We start from the raw sequence: 27,080 nt of genomic DNA on the forward strand, positions 1-27,080 counted from the left end.
TTTCATGAAACCCATTACTACAGCTATCAGCTAGCTAATAGGCATACACTATGCTGTAGAGCCTAAATAAAATGTTTAGTACACAATTATAGTAAATGCAGGATTTAGGGCAAGATGATCAAAACAATAGTGTTTGTTATTTATTGTGAGATACACTTTAGGAACACAAGTTACCAGATGTAATTTTAGGACTGAAGCCCTTTGTTACAAAAATAAAAAAAGTGTGTGTCACAGAAGGTTAAAGGCATGAGCTCTGCCATGATTATGAGAGGTTTTTCTCTTTACTAAAGCTATTTTTGAGCAAGTTAGGGGCTGTAAAGGGACATGAACTTAAAAGAATCAATTTATGCCTAAAATTTCACTTACTGTTCTTACATATATCTAAGAGTTAGGGGGAGATGTCACCTTAACTATGCATCTCATGGTCTTCCAACACATTTGCTGGTGGGTTCAGGTTTTTTTCCCCTTGTAATGCTCTCCCTTTGTGGGAAAGACTGTACTTTCTCTCTTACCTTTTCTAACTCTGGAGTTTTTGGAATTAAACTCATATTGGGAAGGGTAGGAGGAGTGGGGGCCAAGAAGCAGTTGAGTATAAGCAACTTTAATTCCACATTAAAGTTCATGTGAAATGAATTTATCTTTTGTAAAAGTGGGACTAGTCTCTTCTCCTCCCACAGCACCATGGGACTGGTGCAAGCATAGAGTTCCCCATGATTAGTTTCCCTCAACCCACTGCAAGGCAGTTGTGCCATGCACTGAGCTTGACCATTTCCAGTTTCACTTCCTCCAACGTGGAGTATTGGTGACATACCCCACCTTTTCCCATTTTCAGCCCTGTCTTGCTCTGCATGCCCTGAACATGCCTGTTCTCCTGGCCCCTGGCAATCTAAGGAGGTTCCCCATAATGGGGGAAGAAAGGAATTACAGAGTTTTTCCTGTTCTCACAGGAGGTTCACAGCTGCCACTACAAACATAACAAGCACAACACTGGCTCCCTCACTTGCCACTTCTGCAAGCGTCCCTCATGACTCTTTCTGACTCCTCCTTCAGCAAAAGGCAATTTTGATTATGGGACCCCTTTAAAGCCTTAAACACACCAACTTCTATGAGAGTAGAACTGAAGACAAACTGATTTGCTCCATGCTCAATCTCAATTCTTCTGATGAGGTATTCTTCAGTAGTGGATGTATCTCTTAGTCATTCTTTTGAGTAGTAGCAATTTTCTGCCCAAACAACACAGACTGCAACAACAAGCAATGTTTCCTCTTTCCATTGAGGAATGAGGCTCCTAAGTGCCTTTCTACCACTGCCTCAATACAAAAAGTCCTAATAAAGATTAGGAGAAACAAGGAGCTGATAATCACCATGGCATCATGATCACAGAGACCAGTGTTTCTCAGCTCTCTTGCAGCTAAACAAAGCTGATCCCAGCCTTAAATTCTTTTTCACCACCAGAGCATCTCATTTCACCCCAACCCAGGAGCCATTTCTGACAGCATGGCTTATGATAGGATAGGCCTTCAAGCCGGTGAATGGGGCATTAGATTCTTGAGTCACCTACAAGATTAACAAGAATTGCGTGTAGAAAAGTATGGCAGTGAGATGCAAATATGACCGTGTACATCTTAGCCTGTTCCTGAAAAAGGCTGTTTATTTACTGGATATTAAAGAACCTCTATTTACATTTTGCAATTGCTTTGACCTGTCAGGAACTAGTAGTTGAAGGTAGACCAGTATCTGACAAACCTGGTGACAGTTCCTTTTGAACCATTCAGTACTTGTGACTGAGGTGATTTATTTTTTTTAAAATAACCAAATGCGCCTCTTGTTCTAAGGATTTTACAGACATCTCAATAGAAGAAAGTGATTACTGCTGTTTCATCCTTACTTTTGTTCTTTTGCCTTTATTTCATTTCCCTTTTCTTCTGATTCTTTTCCTCCTTCCCCTTCCCCCCAATGTCAGTGAGTGAAACACTATCCTATTTAACTCTTTATTTCCCTGTGTTTTAATATCCTTTATCAATTTCACTCCTCGCCTCTATTCTACAGTTGCAGGTTAAATGCTGACAGATAAAAGAGTTTTTTTAACAGCACATAGTATGAGTGAGCATTACCAGACGTGGCAAAAGTGAAAGATTTCCAAAACCAGAGAAGAATCTGTACAAAAATTGGGGCAGACAACTGCACAAGAGGTGTAATATTTCAAGAAACTTGCAATTTTCTCTTGTAAGGCCCATCAGAACTGGAGCCCCATTGAACACCTACTGTCTAATGAGTAGCTGAAGTGAATCCATTCAAAACTTAGGCCCCAATTCAGCAAATAACTCAAGTATGTGCTTAAGTCCACTACAGTCAATGGGACCTTACCACATGCTGAAGTGTCTCGCTGACTAGAGATAGCTTGCTGAATCAGAGCCTGAATGCAGCACCCTGCTAAAAGCAGGAAATTGTTGCATTGAACCTGCCTGGGAGTTAACGCCTTCCTTGCCTATTTCAATCTACCTAATGATCCAATAAATTCCCCATAAATGTTCAAACCAGAGGCAACAATACCTAAAGCTAGCAGAGGAGGTTATTACGTCAGCAAAGGTATTTCAGCACATCATGCACCATAAAACAGAGTGCTAATCGAGAACAGCATCAGACAAAGCAGAAGAAGTAATGATAAGTAGGTAGGAAAGAACAAAGTAGAAGGGAAGAGGGAAAAAACTCCTAAGCTCATCAAAAATATCCCTTGTAAGAAAGTAAGCTCTGTCTTCAGAAAAATACTGATTACGTTATTGGAATGACCTACCTCAACTTATTTAAGGCAGGAAAGTTAAAAAGACAAAAAAAGAGGGGGGAAGTGTTACTATCAACAGGTCTGAAGCCAACAGCCTCTAAACATTCCCCTGATGCTACACTGAGGATCAAAATCTAATACTTTTTTGTTTCTTCCCCTGGTGTTTATATTCATTGCATTCTCATTCCACTTCAGTTGTGACACCAACATTTGTCTAAAGCTCCCAGTGACGAGTTCTAAACTACCTATTTCCCGTATGCCCCACCTCCATATCAAGTACAGAGTATCAATAATCATCACTAATAACCACAAATGGAACTTAAGTTGCAGTCATTGTGTAGTCTGTATTCTGGGCCATCCCTGTCTACATTTATTGTATAAAAATTTGGAAAAACAGTCAACATTACAGAAGGACTTTATTAAAGAAAATCACGATAGGATGAAAATGCCTTATGTATCATGACAACTTTTACTACTGTAAATGACATGTATAAATAAAAAGATACAATAAGCTTGTTATATAAAAAGCATCGAATTTAAACTAGTGTTCTCATCAAAAATAAATTTTATCATACAGTATATACATATAAAACTTATCTGAATATTTTAAAAAAACACATTTTTTCTTCATGGCACCTAACCTAGAAAAGAAATAAAGAACATTTTAAGAGACAGTTCAATATCACCTAAACCTTATTACACTGCATTTATCATTGCTCCTTCATGTATTAGCAGCAAAGGAGTCCTGTGGCACCTTATAGAATAACAGACATATTGGAGCATGAGCTTTCATGGGTGAATACCCACTGTGTCGTATGCATGCATACCTTCATGTATTCTATTCCTAAAAAATAAATTCCATAGATGTATTTTAAGATACCCTTAGAATATTTTATCCCTTATTATCAACTGTCCTTTTTAAATTAAAAATTGTATAAACTAAACCATGATCATTCACAGCATTACATTTAAAATATCAGTATGAAGTTTTGAAAACCAAAAAACTAGCTGCCGTCACATGTTCAAATACACATATTTCAATTCTTTGCTGTTTAGAAGATTTATATGCAAAGACTTTTGATCCAGAAAGAATACAGTCACACTCAGGGTTTTCCTACAGCACTCATCATTGTCATTAAACACTTTGCAATATCCACAGTAGCTCACCTAAATTGAAGTGGTCTTTAAAGTATACTTAAGGGGAAAAAACCCTAAACAAATAGGCAATTTCAAGTATTTACATTAAACATATTAAATTCTACAGGTTATACAAGCATCGTAGGTAATTGCTCTACAATTCTTTGAAATACATAAAAAATATACAGAGTGAACTATGAAGAAGTCTTCTGACAAATACTTACTTTCATTTTCTTGGCTGACACCAGGAGGTGGAATCATAGGTTCTGTGATTTCAAAAGTTTCTACAATGTCCTGATCAGAGAAAGTAAGATTAAAAAAAAAAGGTTTTTTACACTACTGTGACTACTTAAGCACAAAATAATTAGAAATATACAGGGCTCTCACATTTCAGCACTTGTTAGAATGATTAGGTCAACTTGGGGAGGAAGAGGAGGCATGGGAGTTCCATGTGCCAAAACCCTCTTTCTGCTTAAGGTATATATAAAAATAAAATCACTTGGAGGTCTATTAGTCAAATTAAATTTGAGATCCAGTTCTGCACACCCAGCCTGTGAAAAGTAGGTGCATACATGACAGCTTTTACAATTAGCACTTCGCCATATGGAGCACTATCATTGTTTCATACCACCTTCAGGAATTTAAATAAGCCTTATCTTGTGCACCATAGGACATTCTTTTAAATCAGATTATGGACACAATAAAATAGAGACATCACTTCCCCTCCCCCCACGCCCCCACCACCCCCCGGCGACTGAATGCCATGTAACAGGGGAAAACAGAAAGCAGTTTGGACTTACTTCTAATATCTACTTGGCCTTTACATAGTACAGTAATTGCCAGTTATTTGTAGTGGACAGCCTTAGATTGAAAGCAGTTTAAATGTGGCAGGGCACCCTTGCACTAGAATGAAGTCTCCATTCCATCTCTCACTACAGAAAGAAACTATTTGATTGTACCTGCTAGATTTCCAGGGTCCATAATGATCAATATGTATTGATACCAAGATGTGTACACAACTTGTCATAAGATGCACTACTTTGTTACTTCACATCATAGAATAGCACAACTCTCCGAGAACCTTTACATTTCAATTAAAGCAAAGAGTGTCATCTATTGTACCTTCCAGTCTTGATGGCTCAAAGATATGACTGCTTGGTTCCGTACTTGGGCATTCTGGTCATTTTCTCTACCTTCCTCTTCATGTGAAGGCTCTGTTCAAAATACCACATTTTCAGGACCCATACAGTTAGAAAGGCATGTCAAGTGTTACAGTACCTTTCAGAAACATCAGAATTGCCATATCAGATCAAATTAGTGGCCCATCTAGTCCAGAATTATGTCTCTGACAGATCAGTACCAGATGCTACACAAAAAAACAATAGACATTCTCCTAACTTTGGTAGTTGGTAGTGAATTTGTGCCAAATCTGCCAAACTGTTTCAGTCAAAATATACATCTTTTGCCATGTTAAAACTTCACCTATTTATTACCACATTTCAGTTTCTAATCCATTACAGTATTTTACCTCACACCTCATGTTCTCCTAGTATCCTCTCAGGAAGGATTTTGTCAATTCATGTCAACTAACTCTCCTTTACTAATGACTGACAACATGCTCAGTGAATTCTAGATTAGACAATTATCTTTTATAAGTGATGCACTTGTTTGTCCCTACAATATTACAATTTAGGTGTTTATAATTCTGTTCTTAATTCTAGTTTTAAAATAGTTTTCCTGGTATTGATGTACGGCTCACTGGTCTGTAATTCCCAGGATTGCTCCCACTGCCTTTTATATGACATCTGCTCCCTTTCAGTTCTCCAGTCATCTGTAGCTGACTTTAATGATATTGCATTTTTTGCTTGCCACTGTCAACTTCCTTCTTATTCTTTTAGCTCTCTTGGATTAATACTATCTGATGCAGGTAACTTCCTGCTCTTTATCAATTTGTTCCAGGACTAATACTTTACCTACAAAATGAAGGACTGAGGTAGATACACCCCATCACCCTCTGTGAAGACTAAAAAAAATTGTTTAGTTTATCCTCAATTGCCCTCTTTTTCCTTGGCATTCTAGAAGACACATCAGGCTTCCTGCTTTGCTTTTGCAGGCTTCCTTTTGCAGACTTCCTGCTTTGTCTATTATGTTTAAGAATTTTGTTATTTGCAGATTATTTTCTCTTCAAACTCTCTTTGCTCTCCTAATGTTCATCTTACTTTTTACCTGACATAATTTATACTTCTTTCTATTAGGTTCACTTGGATTAGATTTCCATTTTTTTTTTTGGAAGATACTTCTTTAGCCAGAATTTAGCTTCTTTTGCCAGAATCTGGGAATGGGCAACAATGGATCACCTGATGATTACCTGTTCTGTTCATTCCCTCTCGGGCACCTGGCATTGGCCACTGTCAGAAGACAGGACACTGGGCTAGATGGAGCTTTGGTCTGATCCAGTATGTCCATTCTTATATATGTTCTTAGCTCATATAGGGCCTTATCTGCAGCCTACTGAAGTTAATACTTTTTAGCAACTTCAGTGACCTGTATACCAAAGCCCATGAATTCTTGGGCCTTGCCCTTTTCTTGTGTGTGGGGAGGGGGAGGGGAGGGAGGAGGCTGTCCCGCAGCCTAATATTACTGGTTTGAAACTAACGTAATCTTTAAAGGACTCTTCATTTAACAAAGGCAAGTTATAGTGCTTCTGTTTGCTTGCAATACTTTGAAAGATGCATGGCCCAATCCTACAGTTACTCAAATAAGTAAGGGTTATGTGATCAGGCCTACAGAGCAGATACTACATAGGGACAGAAGCAATGCCCACTGAAGGCAATGGGTCATGGTCAGTTCTTGAGTTACAAGTCCTAAATCTATTGGTTAAAAGACCTATAAACCTTCTAAATACACAAGCTCTTTTGGTGCTTAAGTAATTTGTCTGTAAATGTATTTTACCTATTACTGGCAGTTTGTCCTGATCCAGCTTTATTCTTGCAAAGCCATCCTAGAATGCAATACAATTTGATTTAGAATTACAGAAACAACAACTATTAGGATGATTTAAAACATTGAAATAGACAATGACAATATTTTTTTTTAGAAGGCTACACTTTTTCATTTACTTATATGACTAACTTTGCAATGATGTATCAGTGGAAATATACATACATTCTTACATCAAGAATCTTAGTTATGTTATCAGAGCAATAATAACTAAGCCTCTTGCAAATACAGTACATACTTCCTACATATTCACAGGAGTGCAATTTTACAGTTGCTAAGGCCTGGTCTACACTACGCTGTTAAACCGATTTTAACAGCATTAAATCGATTTAACGCTGCACTCGTCCACACTACACTGCTCTTTATATCTATTTAAAGGGCTCTTTAAATCGATTTCTGTACTCCTACAAAACGAGAGGAGTAACGCTAAAATCGATATTACTTATATCGGATTAGGGTTAGTGTGGACGCAAATCGACTTTATTGGCCTCATTATTTTACAGTAGCTACACACAGTGCACCGCTCCAGAAATCGACGCTAGCCTCGGACCATGGACGCACACCACCGAATTAATGTGCCTAGTGTGGACGCGCACAATCGACTATAATATCTGTTTTATAAAATCAGTTTAAGCTAAATCGAATTTATCCTGTAGTGTAGATGTAGCCTAAGGGAGACAACTGAACTTCTGAACATGTATCTATAAAATCTCAAGCATAACATGAATATAGTATGGACATACTTCCCTTGGTCATTACACCATATGCATTTTAAAATCGATAATGAAAACTATATTTTCATTCATTCATTTTCAAATTTTCTTTGGTGAATTTGAAAAAAAATACCTTTCACTGATTACAAACATGACAAACTTGAATTAAGTAAGAGTAGGTTACCTGAACACATAGTAGTCCTGAAAAGATTTGAGAACTAGATTGGATACTTTTAAACCACTGAAAAAAAACTTTAATAAAATTATATGCTAAAACTTTGCAAGAGAGGGTACTTTAAGCAGAGGAACTTGAGGTATTGCAGCCCAAAGCAAAATACTTAAGTGAAGTTATAAGGATATAAAAATGGGGCATTTGGAATTAAAAATGTGTCAACTACAGAATTAAATCCATTAAAATACATGGGCAGGAAAATATGGTCTTCTTAAGCGATTACAGGCTTTTGTACTTAAAACTCAGTTTCCAATATATTCCCCAGTTCTGAGACTGTGGTAAATTGATATAGTTACCAGCAGCTTAAAAAGAAAAAAGAAAGAAAAAAACACCACCACATTTGCATTACTCCTATTTCTTGCTGGACAATGTCATTCAGGTGAAGAATAATGCTTGGTACTCCAAACTTCATGTCTGAAATCAGGCAAAAGGAGCAAAGCACTTTCACAGATTAATTGAGGATTAATTTACAAAAATATAGTCAAGATAATGTAAGTGCTTACACAAAGTTCTAGTTCTTTAAAATGCTTTACAAACACACACTAAAAAAAAACCCTCAAAACACCTCTGTGGGTGGCAAATGGCTGATTTCACAACCAGATGCCTCTATACCAGTTGCTTGCCGCCACTTCCCACAGCTCCCATTGTCGTGCAAACCGTGGCAACTGGGAGCTGCGGGCAGCTGTGTCAATGTAAACAAACTCTCGCAGTCCACCAGCGGATTACCCTGATGGCTTGCGTGTGGCCCACAGGTGATCTACGCAGACAATAAACCACATGGACAAGTCCACCCAATGAGTCAGTGTCAGAACAAGGATTAGATCTCAAGAGTTTCTGGGTACAAGTCCCAGGCTCAATGCATAAACCATACTTACAAATGCAAAACAGATATTAAAAAAATTAAATAATTTTTTTAAAAAGTGCTAAATATATTATTTAATTTTTTAAAAACAAACAGATTTTCATGCAAATGCAGCTTGAAACAACCCGGCAAATAAAAAAAAAGTAGCATCATTCACCATTTTCTAACAATATAAACGTAAAAATTAATTTTAAAAAATTATATGTTAAACTCTTAATTTAAGCAATGATCTGTATTTGTTATGGTGTAGCCTCCTGTTAGCAACAAGTACTGACCAATGAGAATTAACCTTTAAGACAGTAACTAAAGTATAAATGCAAAACAAGATCACAATTCCTGATTGCTGATTTATATAGCTTTAATTTAAATCAATCCACCCCAACTTTTATCTTAGGGTTCTGGTGACAATCTAAATCCATTTATGCTTTATTGTCTTTTATCAGAAATCTATTAAAACTCCTCTATTAGACTAATGAAAAGAATGAGATTTCAAAACACTTTGATTTGCATTTGTGAAAATTTTATTGGCAGAGTTGGACTCCAGAGTATCAAATGTTAGACCTGTATTCCCACACCATCCTGTCCCAGAAGCAAAAATATACCACCTAGCCAAAACTGTGGAAACAGCAGCTACAATTACAATAAACCAAAACAAATATTTTGTTTTTCTTGTATATTCCAAATAAGATTTGAAGACCAAGTTACTCCTTACCCTTATAATGAAGGACACATGAAAGATGTTTTCCACAGTGCGTGCAAAAGAAGTTGGATCAATCACAAAATCAAAGAAGGAAATAGGTATATTGGCTATAAACATAAGAAAACAGTGGTTATAAAACAAATGCTATACATAAAGCTAGCAGAGATGTAAATTCTAATTTAAGAGATATAATATTCTATGTAGGGCTTAAGCAAATTGTTATATATTTAACTGTTCTCACGTGAAACAATTTTAATACATTTTCAAATGTAATAGGAGTAATATGCTTTTTAAAAACAAAAAACAACCTCTCCCCACTGCGTCCCGACTCCCCACATACACCTGAAATGAAATAAAGGAGTTAAAATAGCCATTGTTTCATTAATTTTTTGTTGCTGTTTTTGGAGATCACAAATATTGATCAACCTTCCACTCCAAAGGAATATGGCATTCTTCTCGGAAGAGGGAATGCTTTGTATTCTTTTGCTATGAAACCCCCAATATTCAATTAATGGAAGAAACAGTGTTCTAAAATGGACCTTTTCCTGCCCTTATCTAGAGAACTTTGCCAGTGCATGGGACCCTACACTGAAAGGGATTAAGAACACTCCTGCAAGATAAGTGGTAACATGCCCTGCCCTGTTGGAATGGCTATGCATTGGAAAGGATTAAAAGGAAAGGAAAGGGTGATAGGAGACCAAAAGACATTTAATTAAAGGCTCTGAACTCTATCTGGCTAGAGTCTTGTTAAAAGAAGTCTCTCAGTTATGCATCCTAAGTACACTTTTTTTAAAACATATGTGTTTCCCTGCAAGTCTAGTAGGAGATTTTTTTAAATATAGATGATCGATACTACTAAAATGCTCTTACACAATATACTACTGGCAAAAGTGTGTCCACAATCAGCATATTTATTGCATATGCAAAAAACTTTTAAACAAAAACAAGATAAAAAACTAACTGAATCAGTTTCCCCATTCAAATCTGAAAATTAGAGATTCTGCATCCTGATTGGGATCCCAGCATCCAGGGCAAGACATGAGATGAAGCCAAAACAGCAAAATGTTTAAGTGATTTCTTCCTATCCTAAATATTAGCCTTTGAGCCTGCAGAACGTGGCAGAAAGAACTACACCTCTACCCCGAGATAACGCTGTCCTTGGGAGCCAAAAAAAAATCTTACTGTTTTATAGGTGAAACCGCTTTATATCAAACTTGCTTTGATCCGCCAAAGTGCGCAGTCCCACCTCTCCGGAGCACTGCTTTACAGGGGCTGCAGGGATAAGCTCAGACATGCAGATGGAAGCAGGACCAAGGAATTCAGAGGAGAGACTGCTGGGTGAGGAAAGTGGATGGTGGAAGCATGTGACTAAGAGAACCAGGCAGAGGAAAAGACGGGCCAGTGAAGGAGAAATAGAACTCAGGAACAGGTTTGCAGAGTTGGAAAATGAAGAAGGGGCACAGCAGGTGGTCGCTGAAGGAGAGAGGGCAAGGAAAAAGAGAAGAGCTGATAGTCCTACAAGAGGAGGGGAGGAGTCAATGGAGGCAACACCAAATATAAGCCCGAAGAGGATTGCAAGGGTGAATAGGAATCGAGAGGACTTGCAGCCCGTGGGAGCAGGGGATAGACCGGAGAATCAGACTGTTACCAGGAAAAGGCAGGTGTACATGACTGGAGACTCCTTACTGAGAAGAATAGACAGGCCTGTAACTAGAGCTGATTGGGAGAACAGAAGGGTGTCCTGTCTGCCGGGTGCTAAGATACAGGATGTGGATCTGAGGCTGAAAAGGATCCTGGCGGGAGCGGGAAAGAATCTGTTGATTGTCCTTCATGTGGGAACAAATGATACGGCTAGATACTCTCTGGAATGTATCAAGGGAGACTATGCCAGACTGGGGAAAACGCTTAAGGAAATCGAGGCTCAGGTGATCTTCAGTGGGATTCTGCCGGTTCCTAGAGAAGGGCAACAAAGGTGTGACAAGACTATGGCGATCAACAGATGGCTCAGGCAGTGGTGCTATAAGGAGGGCTTTGGGATGTACGGCCATTGGGAAGCATTTACGGACAGAAGACTGTTCTCTCGAGATGGACTTCACCTGAGTAAGGAGGGAAATAAACTTCTAGGATGGAGGCTCGCCGAACTGATTAAGAGAGCTTTAAACTAGGAATTTGGGGGAGATGGTTGGGAGATGTCCAGGAGATCTCCACGCCAGAATTTAACCTCGAGAGGGAAGTAAACAAAGTAAGAGGGGATACAGTCGTGGACAGAAGAATTGGCATAAGGAGGAAGGGTAGTGTAGATAGCAGACTAACAGGTGATGATGGTGGTAGAATGTCTGTGCCTAACAGGGTAAAGAATGTTAGTGAAGCCAAATGGCAAAAATTAAGATGTCTGTACACTAATGCGAGGAGCCTAGGGAACAAAATGGAGGAACTAGAGCTACTGGTACAGGAAGTGAAACCGGATATTATAGGGATAACAGAAACATGGTGGAATAGTAGTCATGACTGGAGTACAGGTATTGAAGGCTATGTGCTGTTTAGGAAAGACAGAAATAAAGGAAAAGGTGGTGGAGTAGCATTGTACATCAATGGTTTAACTGTAAAGAAATAAGAAGTGATGGAATGGACAAGACAGAGTCTGTCTGGGCAAAAATCACATTGGGAAAGAAAGCTACTAGAGCCTCCCCTGAGAGAGTGCTTGGGGTGTGCTACAGACCGCCGGGATCTGATTTGGATATGGATAGAGACCTCTTTAATGTTTTTAATGAAGTAAACACTAATGGGAAATGTGTGATCATGGGAGACTAACTTCCCAGATATAGACTGGAAGACAAGTGCTAGCAAGAATAATAGGGCTCAGATTTTTCTGGATGTGATAGCAGATGGATTTCTTCACCAAGTAGTTGAAGAACCAACAAAAGGGGATGCCATTTTAGATTTGGTTTTGGTGAATAGTGAGGACCTCATGGAAGAAATGGTTGTAGGGGACAACCTTGGTTCGAGTGATCATGAACTAATTCAGTTCAAACTAGATGGAAGGATAAACAAAAATAGATCTGGGACTAGGGTTTTTGACTTCAAAAGGGCTAACTTTAAAGAATTAAGGGAATTAGTTAGGGAAGTGGATTGGACTGAAGAACTTGTGGCTCTAAATGCGGAGGAGGCCTGGAATTACTTTAAGTCGCAGCTGCAGAAACTATAAATAAGAAGAAAATGAAGAAAGAAGTGGAACCGCTAAACACTGAAGATGGAAAGGAGGTTAAGGATAACCTAGCCATGGCCCAGTATCTAAATAAGTACTTTGCCTCAGTCTTTAATAAGGCTAATGAGGAGCTTAGGGATAATGGAAGGATGACAAATGGGAATGAGGATATGGAGGTGGATATTACCACATCTGAGGTAAAAGCCAAACTTGAACAGCTTAATGGGACAAAATCGGAGGGCCCAGACAATCTTCATCCAAGAATATTAAAGGAACTGGTGCATGAAATTGCAAGCCCGTTAGCGAGAATTTTTAATGAATTGGTAAACTCAGGGATTGTACCGTATGACTGGAGAATTCCTAACGTAGTTCCTATCTTTAAGAAAGGGAAAAAAGTGATCCGAGTAACTACAGGCCTGTTAGTTTGACATCTGTAGTATGTAAGGTCTTGGAAAAAATTTTGAAGGAGAAAGTAGTTAAGGACATTGAGGTCAATGGTAATCGGGACAAATTACAACATGGTTTTACTAAAGGTAGATCGTACCAAACCAACCTGATCTCCTTCTTTGAGAAGATGACAGATTATTTAGACAAATGAAATGCAGTAGACCTAATTTGCCTCGATTTCAGTAAGGCATTTGACACGGTTCCACATGGGGAATTATTAGTCAAATTGGAAAAGATGGGGATCAATATGAAAATTGAAAGGTGGATAAGGAACTGGTTAAAGGGAAGACTACAACGGGTCGTGCTGAAGGGTGAACTGTCAGGCTGGAAGGAGGTTACTAGTGGACTTCCTCAAGGATCGGTTTTGGGACCAATCTTATTTAACCTTTTTATTACTGACCTTGGCACAAAAAGCAGGAATGTGCTAATAAAGTTTGCAGATGACACAAAGCTGGGGGGTATTGCTAACACAGAGAAGGACCGGGATATCATACAGGAAGATCTTGACCTTGTAAACTGGAGTAATAGTAATAGGATGAAATTTAATAGTGAAAAGTGCAAGGTCATGTACTTAGGGATTAATAATAAGAATTTTAGACATACATTGGGGACGCATCAGTTGGAAGCAACAGAGGAGGAGAAGGACCTTGGAGTATTGGTTGATCACAGGATGACTATGAGCCGCCATTGTGATATGGCTGTTAAAAAAGCTAATGCGGTTTTAGGATGCATCAGGCAAGGTATTTCCAGCAAAGAAAAGGAGGTGTTAGTACCATTATATAAGGCACTGGTGAGACCTCACCTGGAATACTGTGTGCAGTTCTGGTCTCCCAAGTTTAAGAAGGATGAATTCAAACTCGAACAGGTTCAGAGACAGGCTACAAGGATGATCCGATGAATGGAAAACTTGTCATATGAAAGGAGACTCAAAGAGCTTGGCTTGTTTAGCCTAGCCAAAAGAAGGCTGAGGGGGGATATGCTTGTTCTTTATAAATATATCAGAGGGATTAATATTAGGGACAGAGAGGAATTATTTAAGCTTAGTACCAATGTAGACACAAGAACGAATGGGTATAAACTGGACACTAGGAAGTTTAGACTTGAAATTAGACGAAGGTTTCTAACCATTAGAGGAGTGAAGTTCCGGAACAGCCTTCCAAGGGGAGTAGTGGGGGCAAAAGACATATCTGGCTTTAAGACTAAGCTTGATAAGTTTATGGAAGGGATAGTATGATGGGATAGCTTAATTTTGGCAATTGATCTTTGATTACCAGCAGATAAGTATGCCCAGTGGTCGGTGATGGGATGTTGGATGGGATGGGATCTGAGTTACTGCAGAGAATTCTTTCCTGAGTGCTAGCTGGTGAATCTTGCCCACATGCTCAGGGTTTAGCTGATCGCCATATCTGGGGTCGGGAAGGAATTTTCCTCCGGGGCAGATTGGCAGAGGCCCTGGAGGTTTTTCGCCTTCCTCTGTAGCGTGGGGCATGGGTCACTTGCTGGTGGATTCTCTGCAGCTTGAGGTCTTCAAACCACAATTTGAAGACTTCAATAACTCGGACATAGGTTAGGGGTTTGTTATAGAAGCGCATGGGTAGGGTTCTGTGGCCTGCTTTGTGCAGGAGGTCAGACTAGATGATCACATTGGTCCCTTATGACCCTAAAGTCTATGAGTCTATATCTGAATTTGTGTTATATCAGGGTACAGGTGTATTTGTTTATTTAAAATGAAAACCGACACACCTCTCTCTGATTTTAGATGCATGACAAATTAAAAAAACAGATCCATAACAGAAACAAAACAACAATGGGAGACCAGCGATGGAAGCGCCTGCACCTCTTTACTCCAAGCATAAAAAATAGCCAAGCACAACACACAACAAATATTTAAACATTCTCATCTCTGCTTTGACAGTAAGCACAAACTCCACACCTTTGAGTTGATAAAACCCTCAAACCCTATCCACCTTAGCCTTCCAAACTGGTAGGCTTTTAGACTAGGTCTATATTGGAAACTGGGGGTGATTCCCAGCTCCAGCGCACATATTCACACTAGCTGTCATTGAGCTAGCACACTAAAAACAGTGTAGCCAAAGTAGCATGGGCAGGGCAAAGCTGACCACCCTGAGTACACCACTTCCCACGGTACTGTGGCTACACTACTATTCTTAGTATGCTAGCTTGATGAGAGTATGTCTCCTCAAGCTGGGAATGTAGGCAGGTATGTCTCCTCGAGCTGAGAATCACTCCCACCACACTTAAGTCTAAGAGCAGACTTACTCTTAATTCTAGATGTCAGCAAATTCAGATTATTTCCAATCGAGATGGGAAAAAGAATTGGAAAGTTTAAAGGCCCTGTCGGAGAAAAACTTAGTTCTCAATTTTTGGTTTTGGGTGCAGCAAAGTCAGATGCTTTATTTCTCAAGCAATTGTATAGAGGGACAGAGTGCGCTAGAACACAGGGTTTCCCCCTCCTAGGCAGGTCTCTCTACAGGTAAACAATTGCAGCAAGCATTTATACTTTTTGTTACATACAATAATAAGCAACAGCTGCATTTTGTTTATACACAGGCCATCTTGATATCTTATTTGTCTCACTTCTATTTAGATGCTAGTCTATATTCCTCCTTATCGACACAAGGTCGCAACAACTTCTCACACAGTTCTTTCCCACTCGCCTCACACAATCCTTGCTTCTATAAATCTTGTGTTATTAGCGTTACAGCTAACCTGACTCTTGCTCATAGAGGTGACTGTTGGCATTGAAATCTGTCAGTTCTTGCTCTACTTCCACAGCCCTCAGAATGCCCTGCCAAATAGCGCCCCCTCAAATACCAAGTAAGCTCCAGCTTCAACACCCCTCACTACCCAAACTGTGTCAATCTCAGGTGAAGGCAGGCAGGAGACAAGCTATTTAGGGCTTCTCAGGTCCAAATCACCATCTTTATCTCCAGCCAGAAGCCAAGAGGCAGCCAATGCAAATTCCAAGTTCTGTCACTGCATGTTTGCAGCAAGACACCTGCTTAAGAAGTGAAGAGCTGCATTCAGCATTAGCTTCAGTTTTAGCTAACTAAAGATGTAGCCACATGGAGATTATATGGCTTAATCTTGAGGTGACAAAGTCATGTATCACAATAGAAAGGTCGGTATAAATCATAAAAGTTCGCAACCTCCTGACAAGACAGATTGGAAAATGCAGCCCTAGTTATTTATATCATCTAAATGCAGTTGGGAATCAGATAATTCCTAAAAAGTGAATTTGAGTGACAACCTTTAAAGAGGCTAATAATCTTTGCTATATCCTCTGGCTGATTCAGTGGTCTACCATCTTCATCTCTCCCTATTGCAAAATCAGTTTCAGCTAGCTTCCCATCATCCATGCCCAAATATTTAGCTTGTCAGAGACACATGCTCAAGTATGCCCTCTGGATCAGACAAAATGTAGACAGAAAACTGGGTGTCATCATCATATCCAGACACCACATATTTCCTTGCTACATGTACACATCTAACAGGAAATGTGACCAAGTAGAATCCTGCAGAACCACACAAAATAATCTTTGGGGCAGAAGAGCAATTGCATGAAACTACTCTCTGGGATCTCAGAAGGGAAAGAATGAAGCTACTGAAAGGTAGACTTATCTACTCCTGCGTTCCTGTCTGAACGAGAGTTACCACCATCTCAAGATCAACACTAACAAAGGCAACTGAGAGATAAAGATGGATAAAAGCTATGCTGACAATGTTATGAGAAGATCATTGACCAGCACCACAAGTAGCAAAGGTCAGAACCCAGACTGGCAAAGATCAAGCAAGTCAAAGAAATCCATATGCTGTGAAAACTGTCACATCATAACAATCCAAATAATCATAACCAAAAATAAAAGATTAAATACAGTTTGATAATGAATAGCCTCTCAACACCAAGGGCTGGTTTCTAGAACATAGGCCCCACAAAACACTCTTCCTTAAGGCCATCTGGAATTTTGTACTCCGTTAACAAAAGGGCTGTCAGTTGCCATCAGTGAAGGATTCAGTTATTCCCCCACTGAAAGGCAATACACAAGTCATAGAAAAAAAATTCTCAACATATCCAAAATCTCATAAATGACACGAGCTGAAATTCAAGTAGAGCCCTAACTAATGTCCCCTCAAAAAATGTATTGTGGATGAGGTCTCACAACAGTTTGCATCATTTGTCATAACTTATGATACTGTACATTAACTTTGTAATATATCATAAGTTAACTGTGACAGCAGCCAACTATCATATCCTTGTTTAAATAAATAAATTATTTATTTATTTAAGACTAGAGGAACCTTTCTAATACCCTATTTTTAACTAGAATCAAGAGATTAGTTGAACAGGTTCACTGCCATATACCATACCTGCATTTCTTTAGTTACGTCCATCAGTTTCAGCAGAACCCAAGCTTACATTTAAAAATATCAAATTTCTAGTCCTTATTGTTCCAAATGTGAAAGCATGTCATTCTGAGTCTGCAAACAGAAACAACAGCTCCACAGGCTAAATGCTGCAACTGCAGAAAGCCATAAATACAGTACAATCACTGTGGAGACCGCAGAGACACAGAATTTAGAATGTGCCCAGAGTTTTAAGTCTACAAGCCAAACCTCCTCCCCAGCAAAGGAGGACACACTGGGATGCTAAACCCTATTAATTACTAATGCAGCAGCAGAGTATCATTCCTTAGCTTCCAAAGCGTAATCAATGTATCATATTACAGACCTCCATTAGTACAAATTTTAGCTATATTGGAGGCATACTTACGATCCTCTTTAAAATAGGTCTGTAGCAATCCCAAGATCCTCTCTACTTCTTTTTCTGTAGCTTCCTGATGAGATTCCTCCATTTTCTTCAACTGAAAAAAATAAATAAATAAATCAAGAATCATGCATCTATCCTGCTGTAAACCAACATTACACAGAAAAATATTTTTCTACATTTTTTTAATCATTCTTTTAGTGACAAGTTTTAGTACTAAGCAGAAAAAAAACATCAGCTCTGAATTGTTGCATTTGGCTATAAAAAACAGAGGACAGTAATAAAAGGCTGCTGTCACTGAACACAATGTGTGTAAAATACTTGACTATGCCAAATGTCTGGAACATATTTATCTGAAAGACTACCTTTCTCTCTTTGCCACATCTGCACGCACAGTGGTATCTGAACTGCAGCTCACTTATTTAAGAAAGGAGACAGTCAGCAGGTGCTTTAGAAACTTACTCCCCCCTCTTCCAATCCATCTCAAGAGTTCCAGTTTTATCTATTTCAAGGACTTATTGTAAGGCCCATTTGTTTTTCCTAGTTGTGAGGAATTGGGAGGATTCTGCTTGTGCATAAACTTCTAAAACTTTAAAAGTCAGTTTAATGGGAGGGAGGGGACTTGTTATTACTTAAATGGACAGTTGCTTAAGGTTTTCTTGGACCTATATTGATACAAAAAGGTCCTACGTTTACTTAAGAAAAGTCATGACAGATCTGAAATTACTCCTAACAGGAGACTAATGAGGTAATGTGATTTTGTAGATCTGTCTTATTTATAATAAAGAGAGGTATACTAATGCAGCAATGGCAAAGCTAAAGCCAATTTGGAGGAATAAGAACATCTCCCTGGAATTCAAACTGAAACTACTGCACACCTTGGTCATCTCCATTTTTCCGTATGTGTGCGAGACATGGACCCTTATGGTAGAACTTGAATGGAAAATACAGGTAGTAGAGATTAGATACTTCCGTAAAATCCTAATCATCTCCTACTTCGACCACATCACCTAAGTCTCCGAGAGTTGTGAAAAATCCACAACCCAGAGAGATGTAGTTAAGACGATTCTTCCATCAACCTAGCTACCACCTCTCAGAGAGATGGATTAACTACAGCAATGTGAGAATCCTCACCACTGCAGCTGTGCCACTGTATCATTTCAAGTGAAGCCATAGTGGAAGAGAAAACACAGATTATTCACAAACTAAAAAAAGTGACTTAGGATAGTTATGCTGTCAAACATGATTATTACAAATATTACTTTACAAACCTGAGAAGGCATTGCCCTTTTTTCTTCTGTTCCTACTTTCCTTTTCTGCCTCTCAATCCGTTGCCTTGGTACAGGAGGATCAGCCTTGAAAGACCCCAACCTAATCCAAGTAGAAAAGTAGCATGAATGTATGAAAACTACTTTAAAGTATGCACTAGACTGGAGAATATACTGGGCAGTTTGCTGGGTTAAGATAGAAAATAATGCTAGGAAACTGAACATGAAGCTTCTAATATGTACTATGATTCCTATAAACTGCCACTACTAATGGTTCTGAGTTACAATTTGCAATCTGCTTTACAACACCATAAATCAATACACTGTTAAATGCATTATTTTATTCCAAGATTTTTTGAGTAAAATAAGTCAAAAGCTGTTTGTCATAGAGACATGACTTTTTATATTAACTAGTAACACAGAGTATATCTTCTTTAAACTGAGCTTTTGGGGTATTCCATGATTCTTTTTCTGAAAATACTCCAATTTTATATTTTTTCTCTGATCATTTGTTTAATTTCTACAATTGTAGGCCTGTAGCTATGAACATGTTAATAACTTCTCATTTTGAAATAAAACTCAGGATAGGGCACTATGTTCAATGGACTGAAAAATGGATATAGATCTTCCAATTTTTTAAAACATGGGTTCTAATATAAGGCACTCCAATAGATAGCAAAAATTCAGTACTTTCTCAATATTCACACTTTGCCATAGGAAACCTAAACTTATATAAAAGAAGGTATAGCTAAAGGTCCATACTCAACTATTTACAAATAAATCAAAGTTAGACTTTCTTCCATTCAATATCTTTGATCATTTCCAGTATAACATTAGAATAAAATTACAGTCAGCACTTGTTGTACTTGTAATCTCAGATAGTTTTTTGTGTTTTAAAATGGTAAACTAGCTACTAGTCTTCCTAACATGCCATTCATCTTTTATTACTATCCAGTGTGTTAGACCACATGATCATCTCTACAACCACTTGCAACAGTTACTTGTAGTGCAAGTTGTATAGCTGGTTGAGGCCTTCAAAATACTTCAGCCTTTTATCAGAGCTGAAATTATACTTGTAGGGGTGAAGAAACTGCATTAGCAGAGACAGGATGACCAAACTGATTTTTCTCATTTATACTGGGAAATTGGGATCTATCATAGGGTGAGCTGGGATTGTCTGAAGTTAACGCTGAGCTTCTGGGCCTGAGTCAGATAACCAAGGATCATTTGACAGCAGCCCAGAGGCAGCACCTCATAAAAGTGCCTGTTCACACAGAGGAAAACTTGCAGGGAGCAGGAAGACTCTCCTGCAGTACTGCCAGGACAGGAGGAGTGTGGGAATGATTGCCAGGATTCAGATTGTTTCCTAGGAAGGAGCTGGGAAAGCAGGAAGTACTGGGAGGCTCTCAAACTACAAAATCCTGCAGAGGATTACATGGTGCTCAGAGAGACAGATCAGGATAGACACACAATCAGCTAGGAGGTCTGGAGCGAAGCCCACAATGTGCTTTACAGGACCTGGGGAAGCCCTAAGGAAGAGAGGAGAACTCTCCTATGCCTTTGGCTGTGCCTCCCAGATGAGGAAAATGCAAAATATTACAAAAAGGGAAGAAGGAATGTTTGCAAAGGATGGCACTGTAGGGCAGAAAAGACTAGGTAAAGGAAATTATGAGACCTTCCTGTCCAGTGGAAGAACTGTTTGCCTCAGAAGAGTGAAAAAATGGTTTATGTTCATTTTGTGTTACTACTTCATAAACCAGACTCCAAAAAGGAGAATGTTATTTGAAATGCCTCGGTGAACATGAGTTCCTCTAGGTGGGAGAAGGTACAACTGAGGGTGCAGTGACCTGACTGCCATGCCAGGAGAGAGCTCTGCTATGGACTGCTGACAGACTCCCAAGTTACTCTCTTCTCTCAAATCCAATGTACTACCTAAAAATTGATAATCTAAGGGTCAGTCCTTTTGAGAACTAACTAACTAGGCCATGTTGCACTTCAGCATATATTATCATTTTCCTTGAATATGCTTACATGTAGTGAAAAGAAGGAGATCTTCTGAAATATCTTTCTGCTTCTGCTCCCAGTTTATGCCAGGCATTATTAGGTAAAAATCCACTAGCTATGCTCTCATCATCGCTATCATTTTCTTCTCCTTCTAGACGATTTAGGCCCATAAACGTTAGCTATTGAAGGGGGGAAAAGATATTTCATCTAAATTTCACAAAGCAAAGTCAATGGATGCTTATTTCTAAGATATTACATTATAATGTATACCCTACTTGAATACTGCAAGAATTGCTTACTTTTCTTCCAATTAAAGTTAAATATTACTTAAAGAATCACACTGTCAATTGCTACGGAAACAAAAATTCAAATATTTAGATACTTCTTCCCAAATTTTACTACAAAGGACAAAAATCCATATTTTAAAGATTATACAGTAATTCACTAACTATAAAATGAAAGAATGATTGGTCTTGGTCCAACATCTTAGTGATTTTATCACAAAAAAAGAAACTGATAAGTTCCTTCTTGGAACATAGCAGTTTCTCTTAATTATAATTTCTCATGTGTCTACCCGCACCCCCACTGTATAATTTTTAGGCCTCAATCCTGCAACAAGCTCTACACAGGCAGCCCATCCAGTCCTATGGGAGCCACACTGACGTCAGACATCTACATGGGTGTAGGCATCTGCCTGAACAGAGCTTATTGCAAAACTGGGACCTGTAGCCCCAATTCTGCTAAGATTTAGACAAAGTTATGCACCAGTTTGTGAGTAGTTTCACTGAAATCAATGGGACCTAAGGCAGTTATCAATTCTCTTTTTAGACTGGCCAAAAGGAGGCTGTTTAAAAAGACACTGCCCCACGGCTGTCTTCAACATGACAACTTTCCTGCATTTCAGAGGACAGGAATTGAAGTGTCTTCCTGCATAGCAGCAAAGAGTGATGCTGTGTTATCTTCTATCTTACTTAACATATGTTCTCTAGTGATTCAGTTGCTATTTACACCTTTATTTTTACCCATAAACTAAATATCTATGGAAATGAATGCTTATTAACGGTGCTAGAATGACAACACAAGTCCTCTATTCATTTGCAAGCTTTCTTCCATTGCCCAGTGCATGTTAAACTTGTCTTTGCGTAGCTATATCTAACAATGAGGCTACAGTTTAGCCTCTGCCTTCATACAATCCATGACCTCTATGCTGCCAGCAAGTGTGGAAGTTACTGTTTCTTAACTTTACAAGGCAATTAAAAGCACAATTTCTGAACATACCACATTTCTGGGACAACTGAACACATTTCAGGTACTGTATAACCATCACATGCCTCTTCCCCCTTTAGACAATAATAAGCAATGGAACCTAGTTTTCTTGTACAACAAAGCTACACCTTTGACAAAAAGTTGCAACTCCTCATTAGGCTACTGTAATGGCTTATAAGAAGAGGAAATGGGTTTTTGCTCCAATGTCAGGGCAAACTGGCACTTTTCAGCCAGAGTATCTTCAAAAGTACCCAAACGATTCAGATATCGAAGTTCCACTGAAAATCACAGCTTTGGTTAAAATAGGAATAAGTGAATGTAATAGGGGAAAAAAACAGCAAACATTGCTGTTTTGAAAGTATTAGAGGTATAGCTTTTCAAAACCAAAACAGCAGATTTCTTTTCTTTACAAAATACACTATTGTAAAGAACCTCATTCAATTAACTGCTGTGAAATATCATTTGATGCAGTAAGACGCTGCTCCTGTAACATCTGGAGTCTAAATTTGTATAGCTACATTTCCTTTATTAAAACTAGAGATTCTAAATGTAGCCTTTAAAACAATTACTGTAGATGGAGCAGAAAGTTAGGATAAACTTCTATACTACTTGCAAAAAAGTTAAAGAACCTCACAGAAATTATGCAAAGTTTTAATGCAACAGCAGTGTTTTTTCTGAAATCTTCACACCCATTTATTTTCTCCTTCTATTACATACATGGCAATCTCAAGCCACATTAACAAGTCAGCAGTTCTTAACTTACTAAATCTTCAGCAAACGCTGGCGAGTCAAATACTGTCATTTCAGAGTGCAACTCATTTGCTTTTTCCTTTCCTAAATTTGATGCCAAAACAAGGAACTGGGCATCCAGAGCAGCCTCCCTTGCCTGGGAAACTGTTATAGAAAAAGAAAGAGTTTTAGGTTATCAATGTACAATTGTCTAAATGTCAAAGTATACACTACACTAACAAAATCAGAACTAATGTGCTTTGTAAGTCAATTTCTGAAGATCAAACAATTCTTTTTTTGTACAGAGATAGCTGACTGCTCTAAAATAAAACATTTCCCAATTCTGTAAATAGCAATCACTGCCAACAGGAAGCATGAAACACCGTCAAGCCATCCTTAACGTAAAATTACATTTTCTACCTCAGTATGTTTGATCTCTCCAAATATAGTATACTGAATCTATTTACTTAAACAACATTAGTTTTTACACTATTTTTTCACTCCTGTTGCGCTGCAGAGCCAAGATAAAGAAGCATAAGTAAACAGTTGTATTTTTAAACTATAAACCTAAATTTATTAAATAGGACCTTCCTAGCTGTTTTGTTTGTCACCTTTTTTTTTTTTAAAGTGTAGTGAGGGACTAAAAATAACTAGATTAAATTTTCAACACACCCTGTTCAAGCAGTTCCATCTTCATTCCAATTTATTAGAGCACTGTATTTCCATGTTTTAGTATTTTCATACAGTACTTGGACCAGAATTTCATTACCAAAACATTTTTTTATTCTGAGCATCACTTCGGTAGCTTTGAGGTTCAAAGCAAAAATTTCTGAAATAGACTGTGGGATTAATCTTACCTCCACTGAACAATTTATTGGCTTCTTGTAGTGCATCTGTCAAACTATTGCTTTTTGAACTCAGCATATCCTCACGATTCTCTGGGAAAAAAAGAGAACAACAAATAAGTGAAATCTTAAATTAAACACGTACACATCAAAAAAATAAACACTTATACCTTAACCATAAGTAGCTAACAGTGCCTGATGCTAAACCTCACCAAATTCAAAATACTCCAAATCTGTTTATAGTACCTTTTACAGTAAGCATTTATCTAGGCCCTCATCCTACAAACATTTATGACCATACTTAACTTTAAGCATGTGGGTAGTCCCAGTGAAATCAATGGAACTATTCTCGTTTACTGCTAAACTTGTACGTATTTGCAGATCAAAACAGTAGCACTAATCACTGCAGATAGTGGGACTATTTCAGTACTGTAAAATGAATGTTTCAAAAAAAGAGTTCCTATTTATAGAATGAGACTCAGAGAAATGCAAAGGCTAGGATTTCCCCCACAAGCCCTAAAGAGATTACAAACCAACTACAGTATATTTCTGGCACATGGACATTTTAAAAAAGCTCCAAAGTTAAGAAATAGATCTTAATCCTGTATGTAATTTGCTGATCAATCCAATTTAAATTTCCTCTTCTATGTCAAAGTAGTTACCAGAGCTCATGAGAGATATGGCATATGTCAATTGTCTTATGCATTTAAACATCAGCAATTAAGGACCTCCACAAAAACATGCAAGGTTGTACAGCACAATGGGGTCGAGGTCTATGACTAAGGCTTCTAAACACTATATGATAAGACAAATAATAATAATAAAGGTGGTTTCATTTCTAGCCATCACTAGGTTAAAACAAAAATCTGCGTGTGTTTAGATTAATAAACACAGACACAATGGGAATATTTGGATGCCTGATTCTATATGACTACTCACAGCATTATAGTGTTCAAGTGGTTTGAGCACATGCATCTAGCTAGCTCTTGACACACTTTTCCAAAGCACTGGTGTTTTTCTTGAGAGGTGTATTATTAAACATACACGAGCTGAGTTAGTCTAAAACTGAGTTGCAATCTCTTATAAAAAAAATCATGTAAGTTAAGCAAGTCAGAAGGAGATGGAAGATTTCGGGGGTGGAGGGGGCAGGAGGAAACAAAAAACAAAAATAGAAAAAAAAAAACCAGGTACTGCTGGAATTGTTATTGATGACTTAGTAGTCAAGCACTTTTACAAATTAGAAGAATAGTGACAAAAGGACAGCACTGCTGACTACAAGACAGCACAAACAAGAGCGAGGGGAGATAGCATAACAGACAGAGCCAGACACACACTTTGTGCATAGGGGGGAGAGAGAGAGATGCACGCTGCTCCTTTAAGTAAGCTGACCCACTCTTAAGTGCATTGTCTTTTTCAGTAGATCAGGAAGTTAACACAGCAGCTGCTGCCCCAAGGTCTGTGTCCCCTCTCTACTCTATATGGAGAAGGGGTAAGCAAGGTGCAGGAGGGAGGGGGACACCCTGACATTAGCCTCCCCTGCCCCGTTCTACCCCTGTACAGCAAGCAGGAGTCTCTAGGAGCAGCTCCAAGACAGAGGGCAGGAGCAGCACATGGCAGCAGGGGGGAGCAGACAGCTGAACTGCCTGCTGGGTGGCTGTACCACAGGGAACTTAGGGTAGTCGGCTATTCTCCCTTCTTGTCAACTGTTGAGAATAACCCATCTCCACCTTAATTGAATTGGCTCCTTAGCACTGACCTCCCATACACTTGGTAAAACAACTCATCTTTTCACATGCAGTGTATTTATACCTCTACTGTATTTTCCACTCCATGCATCTGATGAAGTGGGTTTTAGCCCACAGAAGCTTATGCTCAAATAAATGTGTTAGTCTCTAAGGTGCCACAAGGACTCCTGGTTGTTGTTACTATTTGTATTACCCTAGCGCCTAGGAGCACCAGTCACTGCCCACCCAGGACCTCACAGTATGAGCACAAATCACCCTCCCTGCCCCCACGGCAGCTGCGGTCCCCAGGCTTACGCTGCACTCTGTTGATGAGCTGACGATACTGCTGCCGGAGCATCCTCCTGTCCGTGTGGTTCCCATCGGGCTCGGTTCTCACGCTGCTCTGCCCGGGCTCCTCTTCCGACTCTTCTTCCTCCCCGTCGCCCTCCCCGTTCGCAGTCTCCGGGGGACGCTGGCGGCCTTGGCCTCCCGTCAGCCTGCGCTGCTGGTGCTCGGGCACAGCCCCGTCGCGAGAGGTGGACGCCAACGGCTGGCGGCAGCCCGAGTCCGGGCCCCTGCCCTGCAGGGAGTCGCCGCCGCTTCCAGCATCTTCAGCCATCGCCGCCTCGGAGAAGGAAAGCGCGAGCCGCTGGCGGCCCTACACGTTCCCCACTCCCCCTGCCTCCTTCCGGCTCGGGCCCTGCCCCATCCCCCCTCAGGGGGAAACACCGCCTCAGACCCTCCCCCTCCGCCGGCCCCAGAAACGCCAACGCCTTCGCCGCCGCCTCGGCTGAACCCCGCGAGGCACTAGCGCCCTGAGCGTTGTTAGAAATCTCACGACGGCAAACGCGAGGGCCAAAGCGCGAAGCCAACGGGGCTGGGGAGAGCAGAAAGGAAGCAACTCGTCCGCGCGGTAGGTGCAGCGCCGGCGACGTCCCCCTACTGCCTCTGTTGCTCAGTATCTGCAGCGCCCCCTGGCGTTGGGGAGGCACACGGCGCTCAGCCAGCGGTGCGTCTGCTCAGCGGGCTGTTCCTGTTGCCCGGAGCGCGGCGGAGACGCAAGGCACCTCCCTCTTGTCCTTGTTTTACATCCCCCTGCTCACCTCATCTCGCTTTAAAACCTGGAAATTAATGGCAGGGGCCACGCTTCACGCACGAGGGGTGGAAAGCTGCTGCACCAGGCATGCGGGCAAAGGAAGCTGCCTAGCCCAGCCCCTGTGCTGCTGCAGGCAGCGGGAGCCAGGTTCGAGCATTAAATCCCCGGCCCCGCATTTCCCCTACACCCCCCGGGTTTCGCGCGGCAGGCCAGGGAAGGGGGAGCTGCAGCGCGGTCAGGGTGGAGGAGACGGAGCAGCGGTGAGCTGGGGCTGGGGGGCACCA

At 39.8% G+C, this 27,080-nt stretch overlaps 1 protein-coding gene across 1 annotated transcript; it reads right to left on the reverse strand.

Annotated features, from left to right (window-relative positions):
- Positions 1 to 3,181: 3,181 nt before the first annotated feature.
- Positions 3,182 to 27,080, reverse strand: NSMCE4A (NSE4 homolog A, SMC5-SMC6 complex component). The gene is made up of 11 exons (XM_030571244.1): positions 26,016 to 27,080; positions 23,989 to 24,069; positions 23,166 to 23,296; positions 21,164 to 21,315; positions 19,136 to 19,235; positions 17,871 to 17,961; positions 9,439 to 9,533; positions 6,872 to 6,920; positions 5,042 to 5,133; positions 4,144 to 4,213; positions 3,182 to 3,423 (listed from the first exon to the last, which is right to left on the reverse strand). The coding sequence occupies exons 1-11, from the start codon at positions 26,317 to 26,319 to the stop codon at positions 3,419 to 3,421; spliced, it is 1,170 nt and encodes a 389-aa protein (XP_030427104.1). The 5' UTR covers positions 26,320 to 27,080; the 3' UTR covers positions 3,182 to 3,418.

Source organism: Gopherus evgoodei, chromosome 7, assembly GCF_007399415.2.
Source record: "Gopherus evgoodei ecotype Sinaloan lineage chromosome 7, rGopEvg1_v1.p, whole genome shotgun sequence".
In the NCBI taxonomy this organism is placed as follows: domain Eukaryota; kingdom Metazoa; phylum Chordata; order Testudines; family Testudinidae; genus Gopherus; species Gopherus evgoodei.